The following is a 26,772-nucleotide window of genomic DNA, read 5'->3' as shown; positions in this document are numbered from 1 at the left end:
CCTGTGAAAACCACTACACAAAACCATCGTAGACCTCAGTCAATACAAACACTGAGAAGATGCACTGACTGAGGCGATGCCAGTACGGCAAACGTTGGTCCTGGGTCTGTTTATTAAGTTTATAGTTCATACTTCAAAATCAAGCTGTGTCATTGACTAAGAAACAAATTATATACCTCTGGAGCTCCGCCTGACCTTTGATCTCCCTATGGAGGAGATGGAGAACGAAATATTTCTCTAAGGGCATTATTGACCTTGACCGAAAATTGCTTAAGGGCCTCCGTCATCCTCTAATCCCTTCTTGTTTTCCCCCTTCCTTTCTTTAACAAGGCCACATTTATTGACTTTTTTCTCACATATCCTACAAGTTGAAACAAAATAAAAGCAGAATCTGTGATTAAACACGTCTAATTAATAAATAGTATGTTTCAAGCTGTTTAATTAGTTTGCAAGCTAAATCTGAGAGCACCTCAAATGTTTGAAGTGTTTTAAAGGTGTCATCATTAAATTTGACAAGATGATTAAATGAAATTCCATTTATCCTCGTGGGAAAAATGAGCTGTGGCAGCGGAGGGCTACAGAATAAAAATGAGAAGAGGCCAAACAGAAAATACTGACGGAAACCGCAACAAATGGGCCTCGAATGAGGATGATGCAACTGATGAATAAAGATAAATGATGAGGCAAAGCAGAGCCAAGCCAGAAAAGTACTTTTCCTTTTTCCCTGGGCCATTACTGGCAAATGCACGGCTGGGAGGAGGCGCTTCATTTCCAGATCCTTTAAATAAGTGTTGTAATTATCTGCTCGCGTGTGCGCGCTTGCGGAGGGCAACACGTCTGCCACGGAGGCCCATGAAAGATTAATGCTGAGTAGCCTCTGGAACGTTGCCGCAGCCGATGGAAGCCTTTGTTATTTCTACAAAAAAAGGTGAGGAAGGAAACACCTCTCCACCTTTGTTATATGTTTCTTCTGATGCCGCTCGAGAGAATACTACAAACAAACACGAACATACTTTATGTAAGTGATGTAGACAGCAGAGCTTAAGAAAGGAAACCAAGGATTTAACTCTAAGTCTGGATACCATGTTGAAGAACAAATGCCTCATTTAATGTGTCACAAATCGTAAAATGTTGACACTAACAATGCGTACGGCATTTGTTGGAGACGAGGTTGTAAAGGCGGAAAACCTTTGCCGACCAACACTGAAATATCATCACCGTTAATTTTGTTACAGCTAACTGGTTAACAGATACATATTAGCATCTTGTAGTTACAGTCAAATACCTCCATTTTTGTTCCGTTAGTCTCCACTAGGGGTCGCAAGAGTTTAGATTTTTTTTTTTTAAAGTCGACTGTTAGAAACTAATGCTTTGCAACAATGAAATCTTGACCTGAATGCATGTGCTGAGAACAGACAGCTTATGCAATATAGTGACTGTGCGCTGCAGGTATGTCAAGCCTATAAAAGCAGGCTGCAACTCAGCGCCATCTGTTTCATCATGCTTTTCATTAGGATTTGGATCGTTCCTCCGCTAGCGTTAGCACATGCATTTTCATGCGGTTGTTCATTGCCGTAGTACTCGTATTGTATTTCCGGACTAACTCTGCATGTCATCATCGTATGGGCGACATATTTAGTGAAGTATTTCCACCCACTTGATGAACTGCTGCTAGTTTGCTGCAACCAACCAATTGGTTCCCCAGCTGTCTTCATGTTGTCCATGTTGTTATTGTCCAGTGACTAGTCGACATGATGCTTAAAGCGTCATGGTACAGTGAAGTTGACAAACCAACTAGTTGACTAGTCTGTGCAGCCCCTATTCTTCACCAGCTCCTAGCTTAAGACTTCTGGTTGGCTAAATGCTCCACTGTGGTCATTAGCTAGTTGCTAACTAGCTAACTGGTTACTATTTGATGCCAAAAAAAAATATACAGAGGTTAATTTTCAAATAGGCGGCTGGCACTTATTTATGTGAAAGACTTGATGTGCTACATATCCAGCTGGAGTTGGCTTCAATTTTCTTGACGTCATAGCTCTAGCTTTAGAGATGGCGTACAACAAATCAGAGTATAAAATAAGCATCATCTTTGTTTTTGAAAAAAAAAAAAAATGTAAAAAAAAAAAAAAAAAAATGTAAAACTGTTTATTTTAATGCAAAAGCAGAATTGAAAACGATGAAATCCCAACGTCCTCAAACGAGAGCTTGAGAATTTGTTAAATTTTCATGTCATTTCAAACTAGAAAAGTTAATAAGCACAAATAATCAAGTGTATTGACCCTTCACCATCAGCACATGGCAGACAACAGGTCTAAATGAAGCAGAATAAGCTGCTCCAAACCTAAAACATGATGTCCCCATATGAGGACGCCGGGTCTCAGGAAGTTAAAGAAAGCGCCTGTAATTGCTTGTACCCATATGATTTTCTAGACAAAAAAAAATCTCACATTGAGGTTACTTCTTTGATCATTGCATAACAGGATGTTACATCGCCTTTCTCTGGACCCCGAAGGCAACAAGCGTCAAAAATGTGCCTTCCTCCTCTATTTCTGTACTCCGCATTCTTCTTCTCTGCCTCACTCTCTTTCTCTGGCGCACACATAGGGAACAATAGCGGAGCAGGTAGTTTAATGGGGGGGGGGGGGGAATCCTCCTCCCCTCCTTTGTCCTCCCACTGTTCTCATCTCAGAGGGATTTTCTCAAATGTTCCTTCTTACCTCTCGCTCTCTCTCTCTTCCCCCGTGGTTATTTCCCTGAGTGAAAATGGGTCACCTTTCTTCTGTCAAGAAGATGCCTGGGTAAGTATAACCTCTCTATCAGAGTGTGTGAATTCCTGTGTGTGCACCCAAGGTTTGAACTGTCTAGGGACGATGACGGGGGGGGTCCGAGACCTGGAAAAGTCACACAAGGACCATTTTCTAGGTCTCATAAAGAGGATTTTTTTTTTAATTTATTTATTTTTTGGGATGGGGTTACAGTAGGGTTAGACTCAGGGTTAAATTATAAATCGAGGCTTTCAGTGGAAGTTAGTAATTGCACATTTAGAACTTTTTGAGAGTAAAATGCCACATTGTGTAGTTTTTCTGCATGGATCTTGGCTCAGATGTAAGTAAATCCCTATACAATTAGATAGAATAGTACACTGAAATAGTAATTTTAGTTTAGATTTAAATTTAGTAAAATTAGTGCAAAGCTGACAGCTGAGAATGATCACAATAATAATAATGATAATAATAAAAGCTTCAAAGTACTGTTTTATCCATTCAGACGAGGAAGCTCCTGGGTTGCATCTTTATTAAAAAATCTATTGTCACTGATAGGACATTTTCTGTATTGGGAATTTTGGACCAAGAAAACTCTCAAGAATTCTCTACAGTATTTTTTGCAATTTGTGGTTTGCAAAGTGAGGAGCTGCTATAACTAAGTAGAGACGTTAGTTATTGTCCGTCTCCCACTGTAAAACAATGATGTTCACATATTGCGCAGCGGCACGCAGGAGGATTTTGTGTTACGCGTCTTCTCTCCTGGCCAGGTCTTGCATTGTTGCACCTGACAGAATCCGTGCCTCTCCTCTCATCGTTTCTGGCAGCGTGCACGCTGGCAGCGTCGGATGGACTTTGAAGTGAGCGCACCGATGCACTTCAAACAAGATCTCACACGCTTTGCAAGCGTGCCAAGAGGGAAAGGGGGGAAAAAAATGCTGAAAAAAGGGCTTTTCTCTGCATCCTGATAGAGTGCACTCTGATCATCTGTTCTTCCATCTACCTCTCAAATCTGTGGCTGGGCTCTGCCACTTTCCTCTGTTCATCAATGCGTAACAACTCTCTGGAAGCACCGTGTGAACTGTTTCACAAGCTCCATTGTGCAAGTGCTGCTGTAACGGGAGCAGTGGACTGTTTGATGCACGGATATATACACCTACCTCAGATTCACCTCAGTTTGTCAAAGAGCGACTACAAGGCAGCCGGGTTAGGGTGACAAGCGTGTTTCATAATGCATATCGTCACATGTTGTGCTGTTATGTGTACACTGAAGACATTATTTCCAGGTCAAGTTGCTCAACACGACACGACAGGACTGGAGTCCTCGAAGCAGTCTTTTGTTTGGAACAACACACACACAGCTTCTTCTGTTTTGTTCTGTCTCTGGAAAATACACGGCGGCTGCTGCAAGCACTTGGCCTTCACACCATGAGACATGTAGGTCACAGCATTTGTCCTGATGATGATGATTTCAATACAAGTTAAAATTCACCTATTTATTATTTAAATAGGGGGACCGTGGACGCACTGCAGGGGGGTCGCAAAATTTTTGGTTGATAGGACATTTTTATATATTTTTTAATTAACATGAATTAATGTTAACATGACAATGTATATTTACAAATAGCACTAGTTTGGGGGTCCTTGGCCTGAATAACCTTGAACACCCCTGGTTTAACATATGCAGGTTTTTGTGATCAACAGATATTTTACAAAACTGTACCAACTCAAGTTTTAGTATTTATATAGTGTGTGACATGTGAGTGTTGGAAAATTCATGAAACTCAAGGAGCTGCAGCGACGCAACTGAGGCGACAACCCATTGGAGCAACTGGAGCAACCCAAACGTTTTCCAGGGGGAAACTCAGTTCATGACTTTGGGTCTCCAAAAGGCGTCGAGAAAAGGTAACTGGAGTTGTAGAATTTCTTGAAGACGTCTCTTGAAGTCCCTCATCCGAGTAGGTTCTGAGAGACATGTGGGAAGTTGACTTGCGTGACCAGAAACTCATGCAAGTGAAACCTCTTCAAGAAATTCCACAAGTCTAGTTGCCTTCTCTCAACGCCTTCTAGATTACCATGACCTGAATGACTGAGATGACTGAGGACCTTCACAGACATGACTTTGACACTTTATACATACACAAGGGTTTTTAGAGTTTAATGGGATTCGTTACTTAAGTATTTGTATAAGCAAACAATGTCTCCAAAAGAATCGAAGCTGTCCAACCAGCTCTCCAGTATTGTGGAAGGCTCTCATATGCTACAAAAACAGTTCTGAGCCATTGGGAATTAGACTCAGGCCTTCTGGGGGTGTCCTTCGGTGTGTAGCACCAGAACATTAGCAGTGGGTCCTGTGGGTGAAGGGGAGGGGCCTCTCAACCCATACATCCCAGAATAGCTTGATCATTTTGGAATATGCTGATTTTGGAGGCTGGGCTTACACGTTTGGGCAGCACTGTCCTGCTCGGGGTTGGTTTAGTTGTGCGCTTATGTAATCTCCAAAGAAAATGCTAGAACCAAATGCCAGAATATTGCACTGTAACAAGATTGTGAACATTATTCACTTCGCCGGTGGTTTTAATGTTTTGGCTGATTGGTGTAGAGCCCACAGTCTAAAAAACTTTTAGTTCTTTCAGAAAAAAAAGAGAACCCACACCAATGGTAATCTGTCAATGTCCATCCTGTCTTCGTTTTAGATTCTTTACTTTTTTTTTATCTGGAGCAGCAGATAACAAAAAAAAGTAAACTTTTCTTGAACATTTCCTGGATATTATTTTATTCTTCTTGCCAATAACTATCATATAGCATCTCTTGGGGCCACGAAGACGACGCAGGAACAAAACCTGACACCTGCAAAGTGTCTTACACTAACGCATAATTACTATACCTCATCTGTCTGGAGAATTATTGTAAACACTGCACGTATGCTGCTAACGATGATGGATAACGTGCTGTTTACACACGCTGATCCATTTGACTGGTTTATATTGGGTGAGGTACAGTTACTTATACACATTGTACGCATTTATAATAGATTACCTCCTGCAGCTGGTACGTTACGGAACAGATCTAATATAAGAATAAATAATACAGACTGATGCCTATTTTGGTGCAACACAGTCTCACTTTAAAACCCTTGGGGACCACGTGAAACTCTGGACACGTATCTCTATTACCTCTACCTGGGCAAACCGTAGAACAACACAAGCGGCGTTTTGCTCTCACACGTGGCCTTCGCTGTGTTTAATCAACTAAGTACAAGCGAACACAAAGCCAGGAGTGGGGCGGCCGTTTTTCAACCAGGGCCGCTGTAATGAAATCACATACAAGGTCTTTAAAAGGCTCGAGGCATCACACAGCGAAGCGAGTGCTGACCGTACCGAAGTGTAGAGGTAGCCCTCGCTGTTCATGGCAACGTAGAGCCCCGTTTTGGTGCTCTGGATGGCCACGATCCTCAGACCCACAGGAATCAAGTTGAACTGCACTGCAAGACACAGACGGAGAGGGAGGAGTGACGTTAGAGCAGTCATTCGTTCTCTTAAACACAAAAAAATGCAAAGAGAAAGCATGAGGGAGGGTGGGATTAGGAGAGGGAGACTGAGGAGGAATGTAGTTTGGTTGCCGGCACAACAGAGGTCACATAAACGTGGCAGTACAGAGAATACTCCCGCTGGAGAGTGGATATCTAAGCAGAGAGCTTCAGAAATACAATATATTAGACAGTGACATCTCCTGGGCCTGCTTTGAATTCACTGCCTGTGTCCCGACACAGTAAACCACACTTTATACAGCAGGTTGCTGAATTCTCCCCCGTGAAACCTTGGATTACTTGTGTGGACGCGCATAGCTCTCCATATAAAGTACCTTTAACCCAGCCACGGGAGCAGCACTCGCCCACTGCTGTGTGTGCGCACAGTGATGTGTTTGTGGACTTATGGCACTAATACATCAGTGTCGTACGTGCATTTCATAACCGTGCACGTGCTTTCGCCGTGCGCACACGCATGTTCCGCTCAGAAGTCTTGACTGTGTGCCATATAAAGCGTTATGGGATGTGACATGGTAAGTTTAGTGATACTGACAGAACATCCTCTGGCTGCCAGCTGCTCTCTGGTTACGTTGTCATGATGTTCTCCCAAAATAATTTAAGTTCCCCGAGTCCCTGAGACACTTGAATCAGACACGAAATGTAACTAATCGCCTAAACCACTATTTTGGTTTAGGCAAGGGCGCCACTGTTATACTTGCATGCTAAAATATGAAGGAACTTAGCTTAAATTAGCATAATGACTGTAAACAGAAAGCTTAGTAAGACTGGCTAGTTAGTTTTATGGTTACTATTTCAAGGTTTGGTGCTACTTTGCCAGATTGGACTGAAAAAATATAGTCGTGATCAATAGCAGAGAAGCAATAACAACAACATTTTCCTTTGTGTTTTAGTGCAAAGAAGGACATGTACTTAATGATAATGTTTATGTTTAATTTACATGACATTTTATAAACAATTTCACACCAATCCCACCAACTACTGTTTAGGTCTGGGTCTCAGTTGTGTGTTATTCCCAACACTCTTAGAAGAGTCGTACATTAGAGAGAGTGGACCACCCCGACCATGGACCATCCCGCCCTGCTGACTGGTTCTGAGTTGATCACGTGTTTCATGGGCGCCATGTTGGATACATCTAATCAATATTCACCCATAGTGAAGTGGCAATGACAGAGAATAAAGTTGGATGAAAAGGATCAGGAAAACATGGAGGAAACTCACTATGTGAGGTGAATGTCAATGTCTTTCTTTGACCTTTGTCAAGATTTTTTATAGGAAAAATAAAGTCATACCATCATTAATGTGAACCTTGATCTCAAAAAAGCTTTACAAATTAATGAAATTAGAAGTTAACCAAGCCTTATGCTAGCCTTATGCTAGCTAGTTAGCTAGTTACCTGTGAAAGACTGGCGACCTGTCCAGGATGGACCATGGCACAGTCAGCCCCCGACGACCCTCTTCATGTCAAGTGGTTACGGAAAATGAATGAATGAATGAATAGGTTACTTTTATTGAAGATTTACAGTTAATGTCTTCTATGGCATTTTCGCACTTTGCAAAATCATTGGGCGGGACAGATTGGACCCATTGGTGGGTCAGTTTTGGGTGATATAGGTGCAGCCTGTATTTGCCTTTTGAAACAGCATTGATCTTTTCATCTAAATTTTATTGTTTCAGTTTGTACATAATATCTGAAACAAGTTTTGTTTATCTTGCATGTGTGCAAATTGTAGAATTTTAAAGCTTATTTTTGTTAAAATTCTCCAAAAGGCAACCAAAAGTAACATTAGTGGATTGCAGTTTGTGGCATACGTGGGTGTTTGTTCTTCTTGACAAATTACAAGTGCACATTATGACTTGACAGCCTGGTTTTCGAGGTGACGAATTTCTTACACAGATGAAAAATTAAGTCTTGGGAGCAGTTTAGATCCATGGAGCCATTAGCTGCTATTAGACAAATCAATTTCAAATCAAAAGTTCTGCCAACATAATGGATGGAAGTTAAGTTATCAGATGGTGTCAGAAAGTCAATGTTAGCCATGATTAAAAATCAAAGTACTATTTTTGACAAAGACTGAGCTCTGATATGGAAGGAAGTGTTTTTCTTGTTAGCAAGGCAGCAAGAGAGACCAAGCTCTAAATAGTTCTTCCACCTGCAGTTGAAGAAAACACACAGCTTTCCATTCCTGCTCTCTATGTGAGATTACGGCTGTGCCGTAATCTCACATTAAACAGGAATATTGTCAGTAAAGATTGCGTTGTATGCATAGTTGGAAGGTGCAAATGTGGGAAATGAAAACTGCACATACATCCGAGCCCGACTCCTTCCCTCTCCTCGCTCTATCTTCAGGGGCTTGCTTCTATTTGCTCGATCGATCCCTGCATCTCTTACAGTTGGGTTTCGCAAATGAACAAGGTGTCACCAAAGAACACGGCCCGGGATGACAAATAGAGCAGGGCACACGCATATCGCCTTTCTCCTGCTTGCCGTCGCCCTTTCCCTCGCACTCTTACATACATTAGTGATCCTGCTGTGGTGTCAGTGACCCCACATCTCCTGCTGAAGAGGAAAACTACCACCACACATTTAGCAGCACTGTACCGCCCTCAGCGACAGAAGGGAAAATTAAAAGAGGAATAGTGTGCAAGTGTCATGCACCACACTACAAAGGTGCAAGGAAAGTTCTAAACTGCAATCGTTTACATGCCTAGCTTACTGTTATTTGCTTGAGTTTTTGGTACTTCTTCTGCTCTTTGCATTGCTTTGTAATGGCCTAAGCTCATTTGGAAAAGGATGATATAACTTATTTCCAATAAAACGGGCCAGTTCATTTAAATAGCACCTTAAAAAACACAGTGCCACTATGTTATAGATCCCTTGAAAATGGAAAATTGCCCTTACCTACAGCAGTGTTTGCCAGCAGTTCTTGAACCTTGGTACATATTTTACATTACAAAACTCCAACGGGCACACCACCAAAAAAATATCACAAAAGTACTGAAATAATGATCATCTACCATCAATTTACTCATGTCGTATACTTAACAGCACTTGAGTGCATGTGTGACCAAGTGTACCGTGCCTAAGTCCACCTCTTCTAACAATACCAGGCCAGGGAAGGGTACTGTACTCAAGCACGATACACTTGCACTCACAAGTGCAAGCATTCGGTTGATGCTTCACCACGCCAACGGCTCTAATTTGTGTTTTCGAACCAGTACCATTGTTACAACTCTACTTGTCTAGGGAAAAGAAGATGCAACACAATATATCGTTCGTAGGAACTGAAAGGGCTATTTATTAACAGGCATCCAGTGGAAACAATACAAACTCAAATTTGCCCGAAAATGTACAAGGAGAAAACAAGGAGGACTCCAACGGAGCTCAATTGGTTGCGGTAACAAAGGAAATAGGAACGATGGAAGTTAGCAAAAGGTACAGCTTTTGCTGAATCAACCCAGCTGGGATTTTAACAACAACAACAAAAAAACAAAAAACAAAGGGGATTTGAGTCCTGCTAAACAAGAGCAACAAACTCAAAAGACCTGGTCCAGGCAACACTCTCTTAATGACAGTAACAAAAGTAGTCTTAAGCCACAGAAAAAGGCCGTGGAATATACTAATGAAGGAATAGAACAGCACCTAGTCGGACAGCTGTAAATTCTAATGCCGCCGCGCTCAAGTACCAGGAAGTCCGGGTTTTTGTAGCCATGTTCCATCCGAGGGGCTAGGATTGGCCAGAGTTCCACCAATAAGATCCACAGCTGACCAACGAAGCTCCAATCGAGAGTCTCCTTGGCAGAGTCAAAGGGCCCAGCAGAGTGGAGGCAGGACTATCCTATCCTATTTTCTCTGTATAGGTTGAAACATGCCCCATGATGAAATCCAAGTATTACTAGATGAAATGAGACTAATAAGAATTTAGTTTGGCTACATAAGGCTAAGCTTTTTAACAGCTAGCTAGCTACAGCTGATAAAATCTGATAATAGCTGTTTCCACATCCAAACAAAAGCAAATCTGAAGCTTGTTTTCATTTAGTGTACCTTGTCTAAAGTCACAGACCCACAATCTTTAACAAATAACTTTTTTTTTTAATTTTGCACCTGACCGTTGATGTCATTGCAAACTGGCTCCTAAACAGAAATCTTGAGCGATGTAGCAGCAGAAGAAAGGATTAGGAAACAGTCAATTACTTCCCATTTATCACTCTCTCTTTCTGCATACAGTATATCCCCCCCCACACATGAGTGTTGTCTTCCATTCTCAAAAGCAGCTTTGCTTATCACACGTAACTTGTCTGCGTGGATAATGGAGGCATCTCATTTCTTTTCTCCCTCATCCCTCTCTCTCTTTCTCTTCGTCCTTACATTTGAATCCCCCATTTTCTTCCCCCAGCAGGACGGAGGAGAACGCTAAATTAATCAAAAGTCTTTTGAGGGAGGGAAAGGAAGAAGAGGCGGAGGGAAATGAAAGGGGAAGGTGTTGCCAAATCAATCCTGCGAGTCAATTTGAGGCTTGAGATCATCTGCACAATAAATAAACAAGGAGAAAGTGGAGACGGGATGAGGAAGGGGAGGAGTCGGCTGAGCACGGGGGGAGCAGTGGCAGGACAGAGTTAAGCTGTGCAGAGGGCATCTACCGGCCTGTACCCTGCTCTGCTGCTCTGCAGTGGTGTACTGTGCAGCATAGTTGATCTCTGCTGGAATGAGAAGCCGATTACTGTCATCTGTTAGAAGTCACTTAGAGTTTCTGGACAGGCAGCGGCTGTTCTGTCTTCTGTTTTCTGAATGATAAACGTTGACTGGATAGTCAGGCATGCTCAGGCATCTAAAATGAACCTATGTCGAGATTATCTCCAAATTGTGGGGCAAAATAAATTGAGAAAATGCCTGTGAGCATAAGGAGAGGGGCATCACCAAACGTGTGTTCTTATACATAATCCTAAAGCCCAGCAAAGTGAATCATCTAAATATTGCTGCAGGTACTAAAGTTAAACTTGTAACAGGCTTTAATATTTTACTATATTTTACATTGAAGTTGATTAATCAGGAACAGGTGCTTTCATACCTAGTCAACTGTTCTGAAACTGGGAGCAAAGCCAGAGCAAATCAAGTGAGTTGAGACCAGTTAGAGAGGGTGGTCTCTGCCCACCTGCAATTGCTCCCTGGTGCAATTAGTGTGCGGTGAGAAAACAGAGGATGGATATGGGTCTTCTGAGGGTGTCCTGTGGTGTCTGGCAACAGAATAATGTTAGTGGGGGGTCTTTAGCCATATTCCACACGTTTTACCTGAGGGCGTGCTGTGATTCAAACATCACTACGTCAGCGTTTCATGTGGCAAACTCTGTGTTTTACTCAAATTACGTTCCGTTTTTATGGCTCTGCTACTTTCCATCTCACTCCACTGTGTGTCAGGGATGGTTTTAATTACTTTGCAAATTATAATGGATGATTAAAACATATTTTTGATACTATTTATCCCGGGGAAGAAATTGCCAATGACCTGGCGATATTTAAATCAGCTCCACCTTTAACGATGAACACATTAATGGTTGATTTAATGATTTCATCCGTCTAAACGCGGGAATAGTTCAGCAACATCTCGACTTTGTGCTCCAACATCTGTCCAATCTTTGAATTATAGCACATTCTTCATAATTCTTATGTGACAAAAACTTAAACAAAAATCTTGAAAAAGTAAAACCTCACCCTTAAATCACAGAGATGTCGATTTGTTCTGGATTAGTATTATCAGAGGACCTCTGTGTTATGAGGTAGGTAATTTGCGGGGTAATTTTTAATTTACAAATCATGGACATGGACGATTCTCACGGGATTAAGATCACAGACAATCTCCGTGATTATTAGAAATTACTGGAGGTCCCCAGGTAAAACTAATCCAATGTGAATCGAGCTTTAGAGTCCTATGAGTTGTGGGAAGGGGTCTCTGTGGATCAGACTTATTCCAGTACATCCCAAAGATACTTGATCAGTTTGGGATCGAGTGAATTTGACTGACTTCTGCTGTCAGTGGTCATGTGGCTGATGGGTGTAGAGACCTATCCCAGATCCGCATGCAGCTGGCAAAATAGATTCAGAAAAGAAATTCAGACCAGTCATCACTATGAATGCTAAACTTCTTTGGCTCGAACGCAAACATGAACTGTATTTATGAGTCACCAACTAGCAGAGTAACCTCTGACAATGGGACTTTGTGGAGCCGAATGGGGAAATGGCTCATGTCAACACTGTTTTACAGAGTGTAATAGGTTTAACCAGTACATTAAGTTTGGCAATCGCTGTTGTTGCATCATCCTGCCATCACCCTTTGAGACTGCCAATACCCAACACAATTGTTCGGGTATTCTTGTGCAATGGGCACAGTTGTGAGAATTTGGAAATAAAGCCTCCACCTGACAGCTCACTGCAGTGGGATCCTTAAATCGACACGTGAACCAATAAAGGTGCAGAAAACAAAAGTGATTTGCATCGGCGACAAATGAAAACCGCTTCACTCCGTTCACACATTGTCATCTGGGTCGTAAAGAAATGAGCTTTAAAGGCTCAATAGTAGGTTAAATGAGTTTTAGCCGAGCGTCAGCGGCTGATTTCCCCCGTGGTTGATGACTCCAATGACAAGACAACAACCTTCACCCTCCCGTTATTTAACTTCCACCGCTTCCCCCCAGGCTTTCCTCTTTGTAACTGATTTGTCTGTGCCTTTATCTGCCTTCCTTTCACTTCCATCTGTCTTCAACCTTTTCTTCTCGTCTCCTCTCTTTCCCCCGTGTCGTTTCAGGCCTCCTCCTCGTCGTGAATTAACATCCTTTTTCTTATCTCACTCTGTGTTTTCTGTGTCTCTCCATTTTTCTTTCTTATTTGTTCCCTTTCAGCTCCCCTGCTGCCCGCTGTCATTCCTCCTCCGTCCTCTGAAACCAATACTTTTACATCCGCGTCCATTCATCTTTGTCCCATTTTACCCTGCAGTCTGTTGCCTCAAGACACTCTCTTCTTGTCTTTGCCTTCACTATTCCTATTTCGGTATCCTCCGCGGTCTTCTTCTTCTAATCTTTTACCTTTTGCCTCGTCTGCCATACCAAGCTTTTGCTTTCTAAGTTCACATTTTTTTTCCTCCTTGAATGCTCCACCAAGAGCTTCCCCTGATCTGCCTTTCATGTCTTCGAGTTTTTTTTTTTTCCCCCTCCTCTGCGATGGAGCGTTATCGAGCACCGGAGGAGGTTAGGCGGTGGAAAAAAAAAAAAAAAAAAAAAAGAGAGCAGACTTGTTCCGGAGTGCAGGGAGAGATAAGAGAAATTTCCCTCCAACAGTGGGCGATCGTAATTGCAGTGGATAAAAGTACTAAGAGTGTCAAGTTTGTACACACTGAGAATCAATAGCTTTCATCTGTTTTATTTTCCTCTTCCCTCTTGGTCCATCAAACTGAACGTCTCTATATCTCATTCTGGGATTTTGGCGTCCCTCCTCCACAGAAAGAATCCAAATCCTTTAGCAGTCCAGGAGCTCCATACATCACCACGTATTCAGTAAATGGATTATCCCCCTTCATTCCTTTCTTTATTTTTTAAGTCTTCCTTTCGGGTCCTGTCGGCTGTCTTGCTGCTGATTTTTATATGACACTGTGACGCGAAAACCTGTTTTCTGAATCATCTTACAATGAACTACAGGATTTATTTCCTCTATTACTGTTACTTTTCCATGCAACAATCGGTGATTAGCAACATCCGAACCACGGTGTGACCACAGATGCTGGGTGTCTTGCTTGTCTTGTCTGCAGCATTGATGAAAAATGTGGACGTCTACATCAGTGGTTCCCAACATTTTTTCCTACTTATATCTAAGAAAAGACCTGTTATGCAGTTCCATCTATACATGAAACATATTTAGGGCTTGAAATGGTCTTGAATGCAGAATCAGCTGGATCTAGCTTTTCAAGATCCACCTCCACCCTACCTACTTCTGACTGACTAATGATGTTAGATCAGACAAGTTTCGGTGCACCCCTTTGTGATCTCTGGCACAGAACCCCAGGTTGGGAACCACTGGTCTACATGGATGATGAAGCTGGACTTTACGATGTTTCTCAATCACACACCAAAGGCCACGAAAAATGTCGGCCTGCCATCAGGAACGATTTTGTTTTTTGATTTAGGGATCAAATAAGAAACGCTCGACGTTGACTCTTAAATACTAACAAAGAACCTTTTTTAGTTCACTGGCCTGATACATTTAAGTGGGTTCCCTGGCAGAAACTTAATGCTGATTGTTGCTTATCTTGTCTTGATTATTTACTGTATGACGGCAGCAGGGAACACATCAAACACGTAAAACTCAACATAGTACTGGGGGGGAAAAAATGGCTCACAAACCGTGTAACTGTGCGAGTGATTTGTTATGAAGTGGCAAAGACATGCAGAAACCAGCGGTGTAGTCCGTTAACGACACCTTCTATCCCAGTAAACAGATAATAAATCAAAAAGTCACTCTCCACACTCGTCTTTCCTCCCTCCGTTCCTCTTCCAGCTTTATTACATAACCGCCTGGACGAGCCAAGAGCAGGGAAGGAGAGAGGAGAGGAGGAGCAGGCGGGGTAGCTCCTCTGACCTCCCACCAGAGGTGGGAGACACAGTGATTGAGGAGCCATCAGCTGCGTGCCAGATGCTCCTCCTGCACCCCATCACTCCCCACTCTCTCCGTTATCCTCAAGTTTTTCCTCCCTTCTCTCAATCCTCCCCCCCTTTCTCTTCCTCTGCCAACCCATCTCGTCTGCCTGGCTCACTTTTCTCTGGCTCGCCCTCCTTCTATTTGTTCTCCTCCTTTCTGATCCTCGTATTCTTTGTTTCCATCTTTTCTCACTTTGGGCTTTAATATACAGTCACTTCCAGCTCACCTAGTTATGGGAGCCCTGGGGGAAACCTGGTTTAAAAAAAAAAAAAAAAGTCATAAAAGTATAAGGCCATACAAAAGCCACTCTTGTCACATTTTGTTCTATTACATCCCCTCAGGGCTTCAGCATCTCTTTCCAACTTTTTTTTTTCCCCTTTTCTCCACCTGGCTTTCCCTTCGATGTCCTGCCTTCCTGACACATTTTGGTCGAGGACAACGAGCGGGTTAAGGCAACTGCTCAAAAGCCACAGATTGGTCCGAGCTCCTTTCTGCCCTTTGGAGGATGTTGGCTTGGCGGAGTTTTTATTCTGTGTTGTTGAAGTCGATCAGTATCACGGTTTACTGTCAGCCCACTGACCTCTGATGTGAACTGCACTGTTGCTGCCTCAATTATTCATCCCCTTCGCTGCTGATTCGGACCTTTCATCGGTATATTTTTGGCAGTGGGACGCATTAATACTAAGGGTTAGTTGGACATGAAGGTGGCGTGGAGGTACTTGAAAGCCACCGTCATGTCACCATGGTACTAAACAAACTCAGCAATGAACTCATGAGTAAGAACAGGTTTTTGGTGCTCACATGCAGCTTTACCACCAAAGAAAAGTGGCCTTCTTCATCTGGGTAAACTTTTGTTGCAGCAGTGATATGAATTTGTACAATGTTGCCATGACCAAATGAAATGATGGCTGGTACGAGAGGTTCAAATCTCAATAACAATAACTACTAACAATAATGATGTGTGTAACAGGTCTAGGAAAACATGAAGCAAGCTAATGAATGTATGATGCCAGGGCACAGCCTCAGGGGTTCAGATTCACTGTGGACATATTATTATTGGTAACCTTAATGGCACCACTTAAGGATAATATTAGCTGAGACAAGGGTCTTTAATGACGGATCTTGAGACTTTGGCAAGTTAGTGCTGGGTGGTTTACCAGTTCATACTATTTTTTTATTCGTTATGATATGAATTTTTAATATACCGGCACACCGGTGTATTTGATTAGCGTTAGGAAAGCTGTGCCACGAGACACTGTTTCAGACCGCACCATTTTCACTACAGCACTAAACATGCATGGTGCTACTGCGAGGTGCGGTGAAGATGGAAAGGTCCGAAAAATGAAGCAGCAGAACGAGAAGACTTGCGCCAATAAAAGGTGCCCTGTCCATTGTTTGGGTCTTTTAAGGGTGAACAGATGTCCCCGATTCCTGGGGACTGTCCCTGTTTTGGATGACCTGTCCCCCGGCTACAGCCATCTCCAACAATGTCCCCAATTTTAGCTTTTTATGAATAAGAAAAAAATAATAATAATTTGCACGTATGCTACAATTATTACGGTAGCTGGTCGCACTAATATTGACATCACAGACATAGCAGTTTAAATATGTTTAAATATGAATAAATAAGTCAAAATAAATGAAACTGGAATTGTCTCCTTTTCTTTGTCTTCATTACTTTTATTATTTTTTTAAACTTATTATTTATTATCATTTTTTAACAGTGATTTAACAGTTACAGTATCAGGGTACAGGACATTTATATCCTTCATCAAACCTTCTTACATCAATGCCCATATTGACTGGTGATGCAGTTGGTGTCCTCTTTTGTCCCCCTATAATTAATCAATTTTTCCCACTTTATTTCAAATTGAATTTCCTGTAGTCTTAATTTGTGCGTAACATTCTCCATTACAAATATTTCTTCGACAGTGCATACCCACTGCTCCTTAGGGAACCTGTTTTACTACTAGAGTGGGAATATTCTACAATATTTACTCATCATCACAGTAAAATACTCCATCATTAGTCAATTTACTGTTAGAAAAAAAACAGTAATACCAAGTAACAGCATGACAAGACCAAGTACCACTTGGGGGATACAGTCAGTACATCACCTCTGCAGAGGGACGACTGTGTCTGCAGTCGAAATGGAGAGAAACCGAAAGCTGTCTGTTTGGAAACCAGTTTGCCTGCTCAAACACTCATGCAAATGTACCCACTCAGTGTGTCAAAGAACATGCTTACACAGCATTTTCTACCAATTCAATGTCCTGCGCAGCCAGGTAGACGACAGTGTTTCTGATTGATACTCGGTTCCAGTGATGTCAATCACCCAACAATTCCCGCTTGAATGAATAAATAATGTGACTCGGATAGAAAGTGTAAGATTTATGAGTTTTACGAGACTTACCCGTCAACTCTGCTACACACACACACACACACACACACACACACAAGCTATCGCCCAAGAGCGGAGAGAGTACCGGATAGCTTTAAACCAGATCCTGAGATTGATGGAATTATAGTTGTTATAAAATGAACCGTAAGTCAGACCCACGCAAACTCTTTGTGGGGTGACCTCCGCTGACTGATGTTTAATACCCTGACGCACCGGGAGCGCAGTTACGCAACAGCAATCTTTCCACCCGTCTAGAAACGAGCCCCCGTTCGCCTGCGGATGTGCCCCGCGGCATTACGCGATGAATATTTCAGATTGGACGCGAGAATGTTTAAGGTTCAAGCGTGCGTCCGCGTTTGCCTCGGCGTAGGTGTGCCGTTACGTAAGAGGTGGAGGGAGAGGTGAGAGCGGGTCCAATCAGACGGGTTCATCTGCGGCTGGAGGATTCACAACCCCCGGCGCCACGCTGGTTCCCACAAGATTCACCGGTGGCCACGGATTCGGCCACGAGGTTCCGATCAGCAGACTGAATCCAGTTATGTAAGGTTTTTTGTTCCAGGACAAATGCCAGGAGAAAACCCCACAACACACACCTCAAGGTTAGATCCAGGTCATTCCAGCCTCGTAACAACTGCTGCCGCCACAATTAATCTGACCTCTTAATAAAATGCTGAAATATAAAGTTTACAGAGGGGAACCACGGCTGAGAAGTGCGACCCCCCCCCCCCCCCCCTGTAGACTGTAAATCCAAAATTGTGCTAACTTCATGTTTTCCATCCGAACTGCTGTGTTGCCACAACAGGGATATCTTATAATATGGTATTGATCTCTTTGGGAAGGCTGGAGCGAGTCCGGGGACTCTGGGGGATCATGGGATATGATGTGTTTGGTCAGTAATCACCCAGGTGATGACCCCTCACGAGGTAAACGCTTGTGCGCGGTTGCGGCCGATACGTGTGTGTACATCTGGAGACTCAGCAGCTGAATATTTTTTTTTTTTTTTTCCCTTTTACTAACGAGAAGCTGGCTCTCACAAGTGAAGCATTTAATACACTTGTTCCGACCGGCCGGGGCTGTCACATATGAAAAACCTCAGTGAGACTTTTGAAAGGGCGTGCTCTCGGTCAAATTACCAATCAAACTCTGCAGTAATTTGTTTTCTGGTGGGAACATTATCCAACCTTGGTGCAACGCTGCCGGCCATCTGCTGCAAGTCTGAGCTGAACAGCTCCTGTAGCCGTTAGCTCGTTTGTTTTACACATTAGTCTGATGGCATTGTAGTATTTTTGAGATGGTTCCTTCAAATTTTTGGCGTTGTGTTGGCAAATGCCATTGGTCCATGTTGGTAAGTGGTGATGCATTTGAGCTGGCTTGGATTTTTCTGTGGAAAAGAAAGGAAAAGAAGGAAGGAAATACTCCCAGCTTATAAACTCCTCAACTCTTTTGGACCAGGTCAGAACAGTGATGGATGTGAAAACATCTCAAGTCTCGGTTCCAGTTCTCAGAGGACTCCTTGGTGCCGTTAAATCATTTCTACACTACACTTTAAAGCTAATTGCGTACAGTCGCCATAAGCCAGTGCTATCGTGCCATAACACTATTTTAGGTGATTAGCTGAGTTATTCATAGACACACGAGGCTCGGAAGATAAAGGTCAGAATGATTGTAAGCAGTGATTGACGACGCTTGATGATGCCTGTTTCAAAACTGCAGTTCACCAAGGACATCTCGCCAAGTGAGCACACATTTTCAGAGGGTCTTCAACGTTTTCAGGCGGAGGACCCCAAAACTCATGGAGAGATTACGTAGGGATCCCCTACCTACTATATGTGTTCTATATTAAACTAGTGCTATTTAGAAATATACATTAATATTATCATTTTGCATTCAATAGTAAGCTATTCAAAAAATACATTTTTATTTCAAGTTTTTTATTTCAATCTAAGCCTTGTGTACACAGAAGGCCCCGCCCCTATCGCTTCTGAGCCAATCACAGCGCTACATATTACACGTTGACTCTATCAGGTTCCTCTAATAACAAAACATTTAGCTATGTTTAAAGGTAGAACTTTTAATCTATCAATTATCTTCTTTAACCGTCAATTTTATAAATATAATTATTTTCTTGACAGTTTTAACTTTAAACGTAGCTAAATACTAACATACTGAAATATGTTGCATTTTTGTTAATGTGTATTTAAAGAAATTTACATTTTTCTGGCAAAATTGTGGGGAAAATTTAAAAAATACATATAAAAAAATGTCTAATCAACCAAAGATTTTGCGACCCCCCCTGCAGTACCCCCACGGACCCCCTAGGGGTCACGACTGACCCCCTGTTGAAGACCTATGTCCTACTGTAAATCAATCAAATCAGTGTTGTCATGCCACGTGTTACCAGGATCCAATTTTAAATGTCCTGACACTTGGAAGCCCAGCAATGCACATACTGACTGAGACACGAACAAGACACCTTCGCGAACGACAAAAACAACAGCCGTCAGTTTCTGTTTTTTTTTTTTTTGTCTTTCACTTACAGAAGGAGCTGCTTTCGTCCTTTGTGCCTTCCATGGTGCCATCCGGCAGCATCTGGAGGTAGAAGCCGTGTCTGCAGTAGAGCCGCGTGACGATGCCCTTCAGCTGGGGCTCTGCAGAGCAAACACAGCGTTAAACACACGTTAGCGTCCGGGAGCGCACGCGCACACTTGCCAGACGACATATATTAATGCACGCAACCGCCTGAGAGCGCGCACACTGACTAAACAAGAGGCAGGTCTTAATATTTACCCTGTGAAATAGTCAAACAGCGAAGTGTGTGTGCTTTAACGTGTGTGTGTGTTTAACTGTGGCCTTCAGCAGGATTGATGGGACCTCAGTGTCGGCTAAAAGAAGCATCTTTCACACACAAGTTCAAGTGAGGCAGGCAAGCTGTTTCATTGTGTGTGTGTGTGTGTGTGTGTGTGTGTGTGTGTGCGCGCGTGTGTGTGTATTTACAACCATGCTTGTGTGTGTAGACGCTTGCAGCAGCTGTCTGTCACTCTCCTAGGAGGCAAACACTTCAACCGTGTAGAAATATGTTACAACTAAGGAGGTCAGTCGTTTGGGGAATTTTCAAGGAGAGCCTACCTAATTTTTTATTTATATATATTTTTTTACACCTCTTCCCTACCGGATTTGAATTAATTAACTGGACCGTTTTCTTTTTTTGCTGGCCATTAGAGTTCCTTCTGTTAAAGGCTGTTAATTAAATGTGCATGGATGACAAAGGACAAGGAGTTTAAGTTGGATTTTGAGTCACACAGAGCCTGCAGTGACCAGGGGAGCCACAGCTGAGGAAAGCACATTTTGCACTTTTCTTATCAGCACAGTTCTATGGTCAAATTGTCTTCAAGGGCTGAGAATTAACTGCGAGTGTGTTAATGTAAGAAAAGCTTCTGGGTCCGTGTATGTTTTGGTCATCGAATTTTCCGTTCAGAAAAGGACATTAAAATTGAATTTTAAAATTCAAAAATTTTAATTGAAATTTTAAGGCTGTTTTCTTAATCAGGGTCGAGAAGGGATAAAAAAAAAACTTTAAAACTGGTCTACTTTGGTTTTCTGCATCTAAAAACAAAAAAAATAAAATCGTTAAGACAGAAACAAAAAAAAGCGCCTGATTTTTTTCATATTGTGCGACCGGAAAAAGAGCACGTATGAGGACGGCGCTGTGTGACAGAAGTTGATGGACATGGATCGTTACGTTGTTTTTCAAAACAATAAAAGAGTCTAAGTGAAGAGGCAGAAAGACTAAGCCGCATATTTCAGGTAAAAACTAGAAATAACTACATATAATCAGGGAATGGTAAGCTACTAGCTAACATTAACGTTACTGTGATATGCGTGCAGAGATTTCTGCAGATGACAATCCTTGGTTCCAGAGATATTTTAGCCTGGACTCGCTAGGGAAACCACAGATAGAAGTTATATATTGGGCGCTCCTGCCATAAACACAGCATCGTACTCATTCGTGCTCTTACTTTGACAACTGGAACTTTCAGTTGCAAAAAATGAAAGAACGGACGCATTTTTCTGTCTACTAATGATTTGATTTTATTTTTTTCATTTTTTGTTTCTAAAAATAAAAATTGACCAGTTTTTAAAGTGTTGTTCATCCATTTTCGACCCTGATAAAGAAAAAGTCTTGAATTTTTAATTTTTGAATTTTAAATTTTGTTTTTGGTTTTTTGTTTTTTGTTATTTTCTGACTGGAGAATCCAATGACCAAAACATACCTTGACCCTTCTGGTTAAACTGTATTCACTCTTTCATTTTTATGGCAGCGCCCTCTGTCGGCCATGTTGGAAAATGACAGAAAAACACAGGAAACTCCAGGAATTCATTAAAAAACAGACCCCACAAGGTTCTTGCTTTTCATAAATAAAATAAAAGAGCAGAAATACAAGACAAGAGGCTCCAGCATTTCGGACCGTTACACTGAGTTTTGTCAGACTGTTTTGCTGCTGTTCGGTGTCTGGGAGCCACAGCTGTGTCCTCATCTGTTTTGTTTTCAGAACTCCATGAAGACTCTGCAGAGCAGATGCCAATGAATGACAACGCTGGTTTTCGGGGCATTTACAAGTTTGTTTCTGTGAGTATGGGCAAAGAAAACCAAATGACTTCAATTGACACTTTAAGTCTAAGAAACCTTCAGCAGATTAGTAAAACAGTGGCGTTAAATCATAATTAACAGCGTCTACACGAGTTAAAGGCGAAACGCGGTGACCTAATTAGGTGTGAAATAAAACTCAATATATGGGAGGAACAGTAGAAGTTTCGTCATTCATAGATTTGATGTTAAATTATGTGGAAATGTTGGTAGTATTCATAGTCAATATTTAATAGTAGGTTTACCAAAAGACTCATTTTGATCGATTAATTAATTAATAAATAAAAAAAAAAGGTTTGTGAGATAGATACAGTCACAGGGTACGTAGTTTTACTGCTACTGCAAATTGGTTAGTATAGATTTTACATACTGTATTTTTCTTCAGCGCTATGTGTTGATGGTTATTGAAGTGTGAAAGTGAACAAGCTTAAGTTTAAACAGATACTCTCAGTAGTCTTTATTATCCCAAAGGGAGATCCGTCTTCACGAATAAGCCATGAGGTCATATTTATTAAATATCCCCCAGGGGTTGTTGTGTTGAAAAAACACAACATATTCTAACCTAAAGTCCTGCAGGGGCAAAACACAATGTTGTGTGCAACCAGAAGCAAAAAGCTCAGTTTACACGGAATCTTTTCGACGTGGTCTCGAATGCCGACGATATTCGACCAAGTTTCCTCGGAGGCGTCCTGACTACCACTCCAGCGCGTCTTATCTAACCTCGCGCGTGGCGTCTTTCTTTCCTGGAGAAGGCCCGCTCATGCGTGACGGAGGGGGCTCTCTCCCTGCGCGGTGCTGAGGGAGACTAAATAGCGGATCAGAAGGAATGTCAGAATGCCGAAGCGTTTCCACGATCAAGTTTTAATGAGACGCATCAAATATGGATGAGGACAGAGAAGTACGGGGGCAGCTGGCAGTTGGCCCTCGGTTGACAGCGGCGGCGGCGGCGGTGTGGGGGAGACCGACAGAGGCTGGCTCATTTAAAGTGTCGATGTAAATAAGCCCTCTTCGGTATATTCTTCTATTTGCTTTGTTTTCCGTACAAACGCGGTTTAACGCAGCACATCCACAACATCAGCAAACAAGGTATTTCACTGCATATAAAGATGGACAAACTCTCCATCACACACCTCAGTGGGGGTGGCGCCGGCATTCGCCATTTTGGCAGAGCCCGGCTCCACCTAAATGAACAAAGAGCTGATGAGTGAAACGATAACGAGGTGGGCCGGTGATGCCGGGGCAAGCAGCGAGTAGCCGGTGCCCACTTGTTATTTAAAGTACCAGTGTCCTTCCGGAAACCAGCTGCAAGTGGCCACTCGGTGACCCGCAGCTTTTGGCACTTGTGTTTTGCTTTATTTTTTCCAACCCCGGAGGTTGCAGCTTTAATGCAACCCAACGGTGCATCCTTGATGCGTTGTGGCATGTTTGCATTACAGGGGGGGGAGCGGGGGAACGAGAAAGCCTGATATTATGCCAGCTCGGAATAGAATTGTTCAGAACTGAATTGGGCAATTCACCAAACCCTTGGAGCGCATGACACCTTCAGTACATCCGCGTCCAGAATCGATGCTTGCCAGTTCTCTGCAGTGATGAGGTGACGTTTCCTTAGAGTCTCCGGCGCGTCTGAGTTTTGCTAATTCGCAGCATGCTGGAATGATGGCAGCCTCTGACGACGGAATTAACACCAAATGAGGGCGGTCGTGTCACTTCACTGGTGGGGAAATGGTTCGGTTTCCCTACGTCCGATGTGGAACGGATAACTATGCTGTGTATAGTTTGTAGAGTCTTTTAAAACTAAAGCAACAGCACCTGAATACAAATGTCTTTGAGATTCTGATGCCAGATCCTGGTTTAGCTTCAAAACTTAGCTGCCTCGTTTGACCTGATAGTGCGCAGATAAAAGGACGTCACTCAACACTATAATCTCTTATCGTTCACTTATTTACACATTCAGAAAATGTGTTTGTTTTGTTGTCAAAAACAGTCCACTGTGAGTGCGAACCTAGCATTACTCTGCATGAACATCGAAACATGATTCCAATGCAGCTGCATGTGTGGTTTTACTCCACAACAACAGATGTCTGGACCAGTATCATGTAGTCTGACTCTTCATTTTACTGACAAGCGCTGTAAATGAAACTGTTCTTATGCCATGTTACTCTCACAGAATTCTTCTGTTCACCGCCAGGACTTTATTATATAAGAAGATGATTAACTTTAAGATAACTTTGCTGAACAAAGATCCCAATAAGATTACATTTTTTGGCCATGTTGCCTAACATTAATCTCATCAGATTGTTTTTTTTGTTTTTTTCTGTTTGATTTCATTATTTTCAGCATATCATATCAAATCAATTTTACAAACGTCACCATCAACTTGAAAGGGAATGTACCAATTGCGGGGTTGAACCAAAAGTCGTAACAGGAGCGGCCAATACGAGTTGTTGTCGTTGATGGTGACCAAAGATTGACAGCGATCAAGTCACGTTTTTCATACTTTGTGTGCGACATATGAGCTGCTTTACACAATTTCGTTTTTCGTGTGGTCGGTTTTTAGAGTTTTTAAATGGCATGGGCCAGTCCGGTGGACCAAACGCACAGGGCATCTTGACAGGCGATAATGTTAAACAACGTTAAGTGCAGCATAGCGCCCTCTATCTGAAGTATGTCAATGAACGTTAGTGGCTGCTAACAAAGCTCCATTTCAAAATAAATAAAAAGTTAGCAGCCGATAATCAATAGTCATCTGTCATCTGCATACCATTTACATTCAATGACATAGTTCATAATTTATAATTTTCATTATGCCGACTTTGTTATAGAATGCATATAGTAGGTTGGGGGATCACTACTTAATCTCTCCATCAGTTTGGGGTCCTACGCCTGAAAGACCCCTGACCTAAACTTAACTAAAAAGTTAATCATGTACTATCTTCCCCACTGTTAAGCCAACGCAACATTCTGTAGACCTTAAGAAAAATTTGGAGCTGATTAACATTATGACCCATGAATTAGCCAAGAGAAATGTGTAATTGTCAATTTATTGCCAACGATGTCACACAACATGTTTGGAAGCTTTTCTTTCAAGGCTCAGCAAGACTGAGTCACTGTAACTACTAAAATATAAAAGCTCGTCCATCCGTTGCTGGCAGACAGAAGGTCAGGCGTCGAGTGTGGTAATCTGTAATATCCTGAGTGTTAATCCCAAATTAAGCCTTCAGACCACACACAGGGCCATGTGCAGTTTAACACATCTGCCACGAGGCGTGCAACCAAAACATAGATTGGAGGCTGACGGTGACCTTTAGCGTGACGCTGCTTCGGTGCAGATGTGTTTTGTAATGAGGCTGTGATCCAAAACAGAGGATATGCAGCTTGCACACAAGGATATGTATGACCTAGCGGCGCATTCACGCAGCTGAGACATTCTACACACAAAAAAAAAAAAAAAAAAGCAGAGAATTTCTTAAGCCAAAAGCAGGAGAAATTGCCTGGAGTCATACCTGAGGCTGAATGTTGGTTAAATCAAGGACTTAAATGCACTCACACACAAACACAAAGTCTGGAGTGACAATGCAGAAAGAGGTGGATGTTCATTTAACCTGAAACAAAACACTAGCATGCTTAAGCTTCACTTAAGTCACTGAAGACAATGGATCTCTATTGCAAACAATTTGAGCGTGGTCATGGATGAACGAGTTGATCCTCCAATGTTTTACAGTTGACAGATGTAACTTCAGGGGAACAGATGTAGCTTCAGGATTATAGCTCTGCTCATGAACCTAGAACTGGGCAGAAGTGAAAAATATATGTCTATATATATTATATATATATTAGTTCAGCAGGAGACCGAGAAATGAAATTAGCGCAATTTGATTTTGCGGAAAAGACTTTGAGGGAGGTCTTAACAAATCTAAGCAGCAACACAAATTCTTCTGGAAGAACTACAAGTACTGAAAACGGATGTCCTTCATAAGACATGCTGCGATGATGAGTTTTTAGCCATAGGTCATTTAAGATTTAAGATGTGGTTTGACTCATTAGATCTGGAATCTATAAACCTATTAGGCATAACATTATGACCACCTTCCTAATATTGTGTAGGTCTAGCTTGTGCCTCCAGAACAGTTGTGACTCATCGGAGAATGGATATCTGAGGAAATCTGGTGGTGTGTGATAACAGGATGATGTTACTGGGGGTCTTTGGATCCTATTGGGTTGAGGGGAGTGGCCTCCATGGATCGGGCTTGTTCCGGTGCATCCCACAGATACTTTATCAGTTTGGGATCTAGTAAATTTGCGGGTTCCTAAATAGTTTTTGTGCATAGTTTGATGTGCTAGGCTGCATCCTGTTGGAGTAACATCCACACTGCATTGTCACAAGATGGTCAAAGTTATCTCCTGTCAGTGGTTTTAATGTTGTGGCTGATTGGTTTTCTATAATTAAAGCAGATTTTCTATAATCTTAGAGTTTTCTTCATGTTGTTAGAATATATTCCCAACAGCCTTTGAGTTACCAAACCGTTAGTGTGGTAAAACAATACTAGAAGCCAACAGTTTCCTATTAGCCGTGTTCTCCTCACTTCATTCTTTTTGGGTTCCAACCTTGATTTATCCTACCCACATTAGAGAGGCAGCACCCTTTGGCAGCACCAAAGAAAACACTGAATAGCTGTCTTCATTGGCTGAGTTGTATTCCTCATGAGGAGTGAGTTGACCTTGATGCGTAAAAAA

At 42.2% G+C, this 26,772-nt stretch overlaps 1 protein-coding gene across 1 annotated transcript in view; it reads right to left on the bottom strand.

The window, feature by feature from the left end:
• fgf11a (fibroblast growth factor 11a) overlaps positions 1 to 26,772 on the bottom strand; it is a 95,266-nt gene that overhangs the window by 25,180 nt on the left and 43,314 nt on the right. Inside the window, exons 2-3 of the mRNA XM_047577314.1 lie at positions 19,931 to 20,041; positions 6,143 to 6,246 (exon numbers count right to left, since the gene is read on the bottom strand). Of these exons, the coding sequence (XP_047433270.1) occupies positions 6,143 to 6,246; positions 19,931 to 20,041 (215 nt within the window). The remainder of the gene's footprint in view (positions 1 to 6,142; positions 6,247 to 19,930; positions 20,042 to 26,772) is intronic.

The sequence above is a fragment of the Mugil cephalus genome, chromosome 1 (genome assembly GCF_022458985.1).
Source record: "Mugil cephalus isolate CIBA_MC_2020 chromosome 1, CIBA_Mcephalus_1.1, whole genome shotgun sequence".
Classification (NCBI taxonomy): Eukaryota; Metazoa; Chordata; class Actinopteri; order Mugiliformes; family Mugilidae; genus Mugil; species Mugil cephalus.
This window is presented reverse-complemented; position numbering and strand designations above follow the sequence as displayed.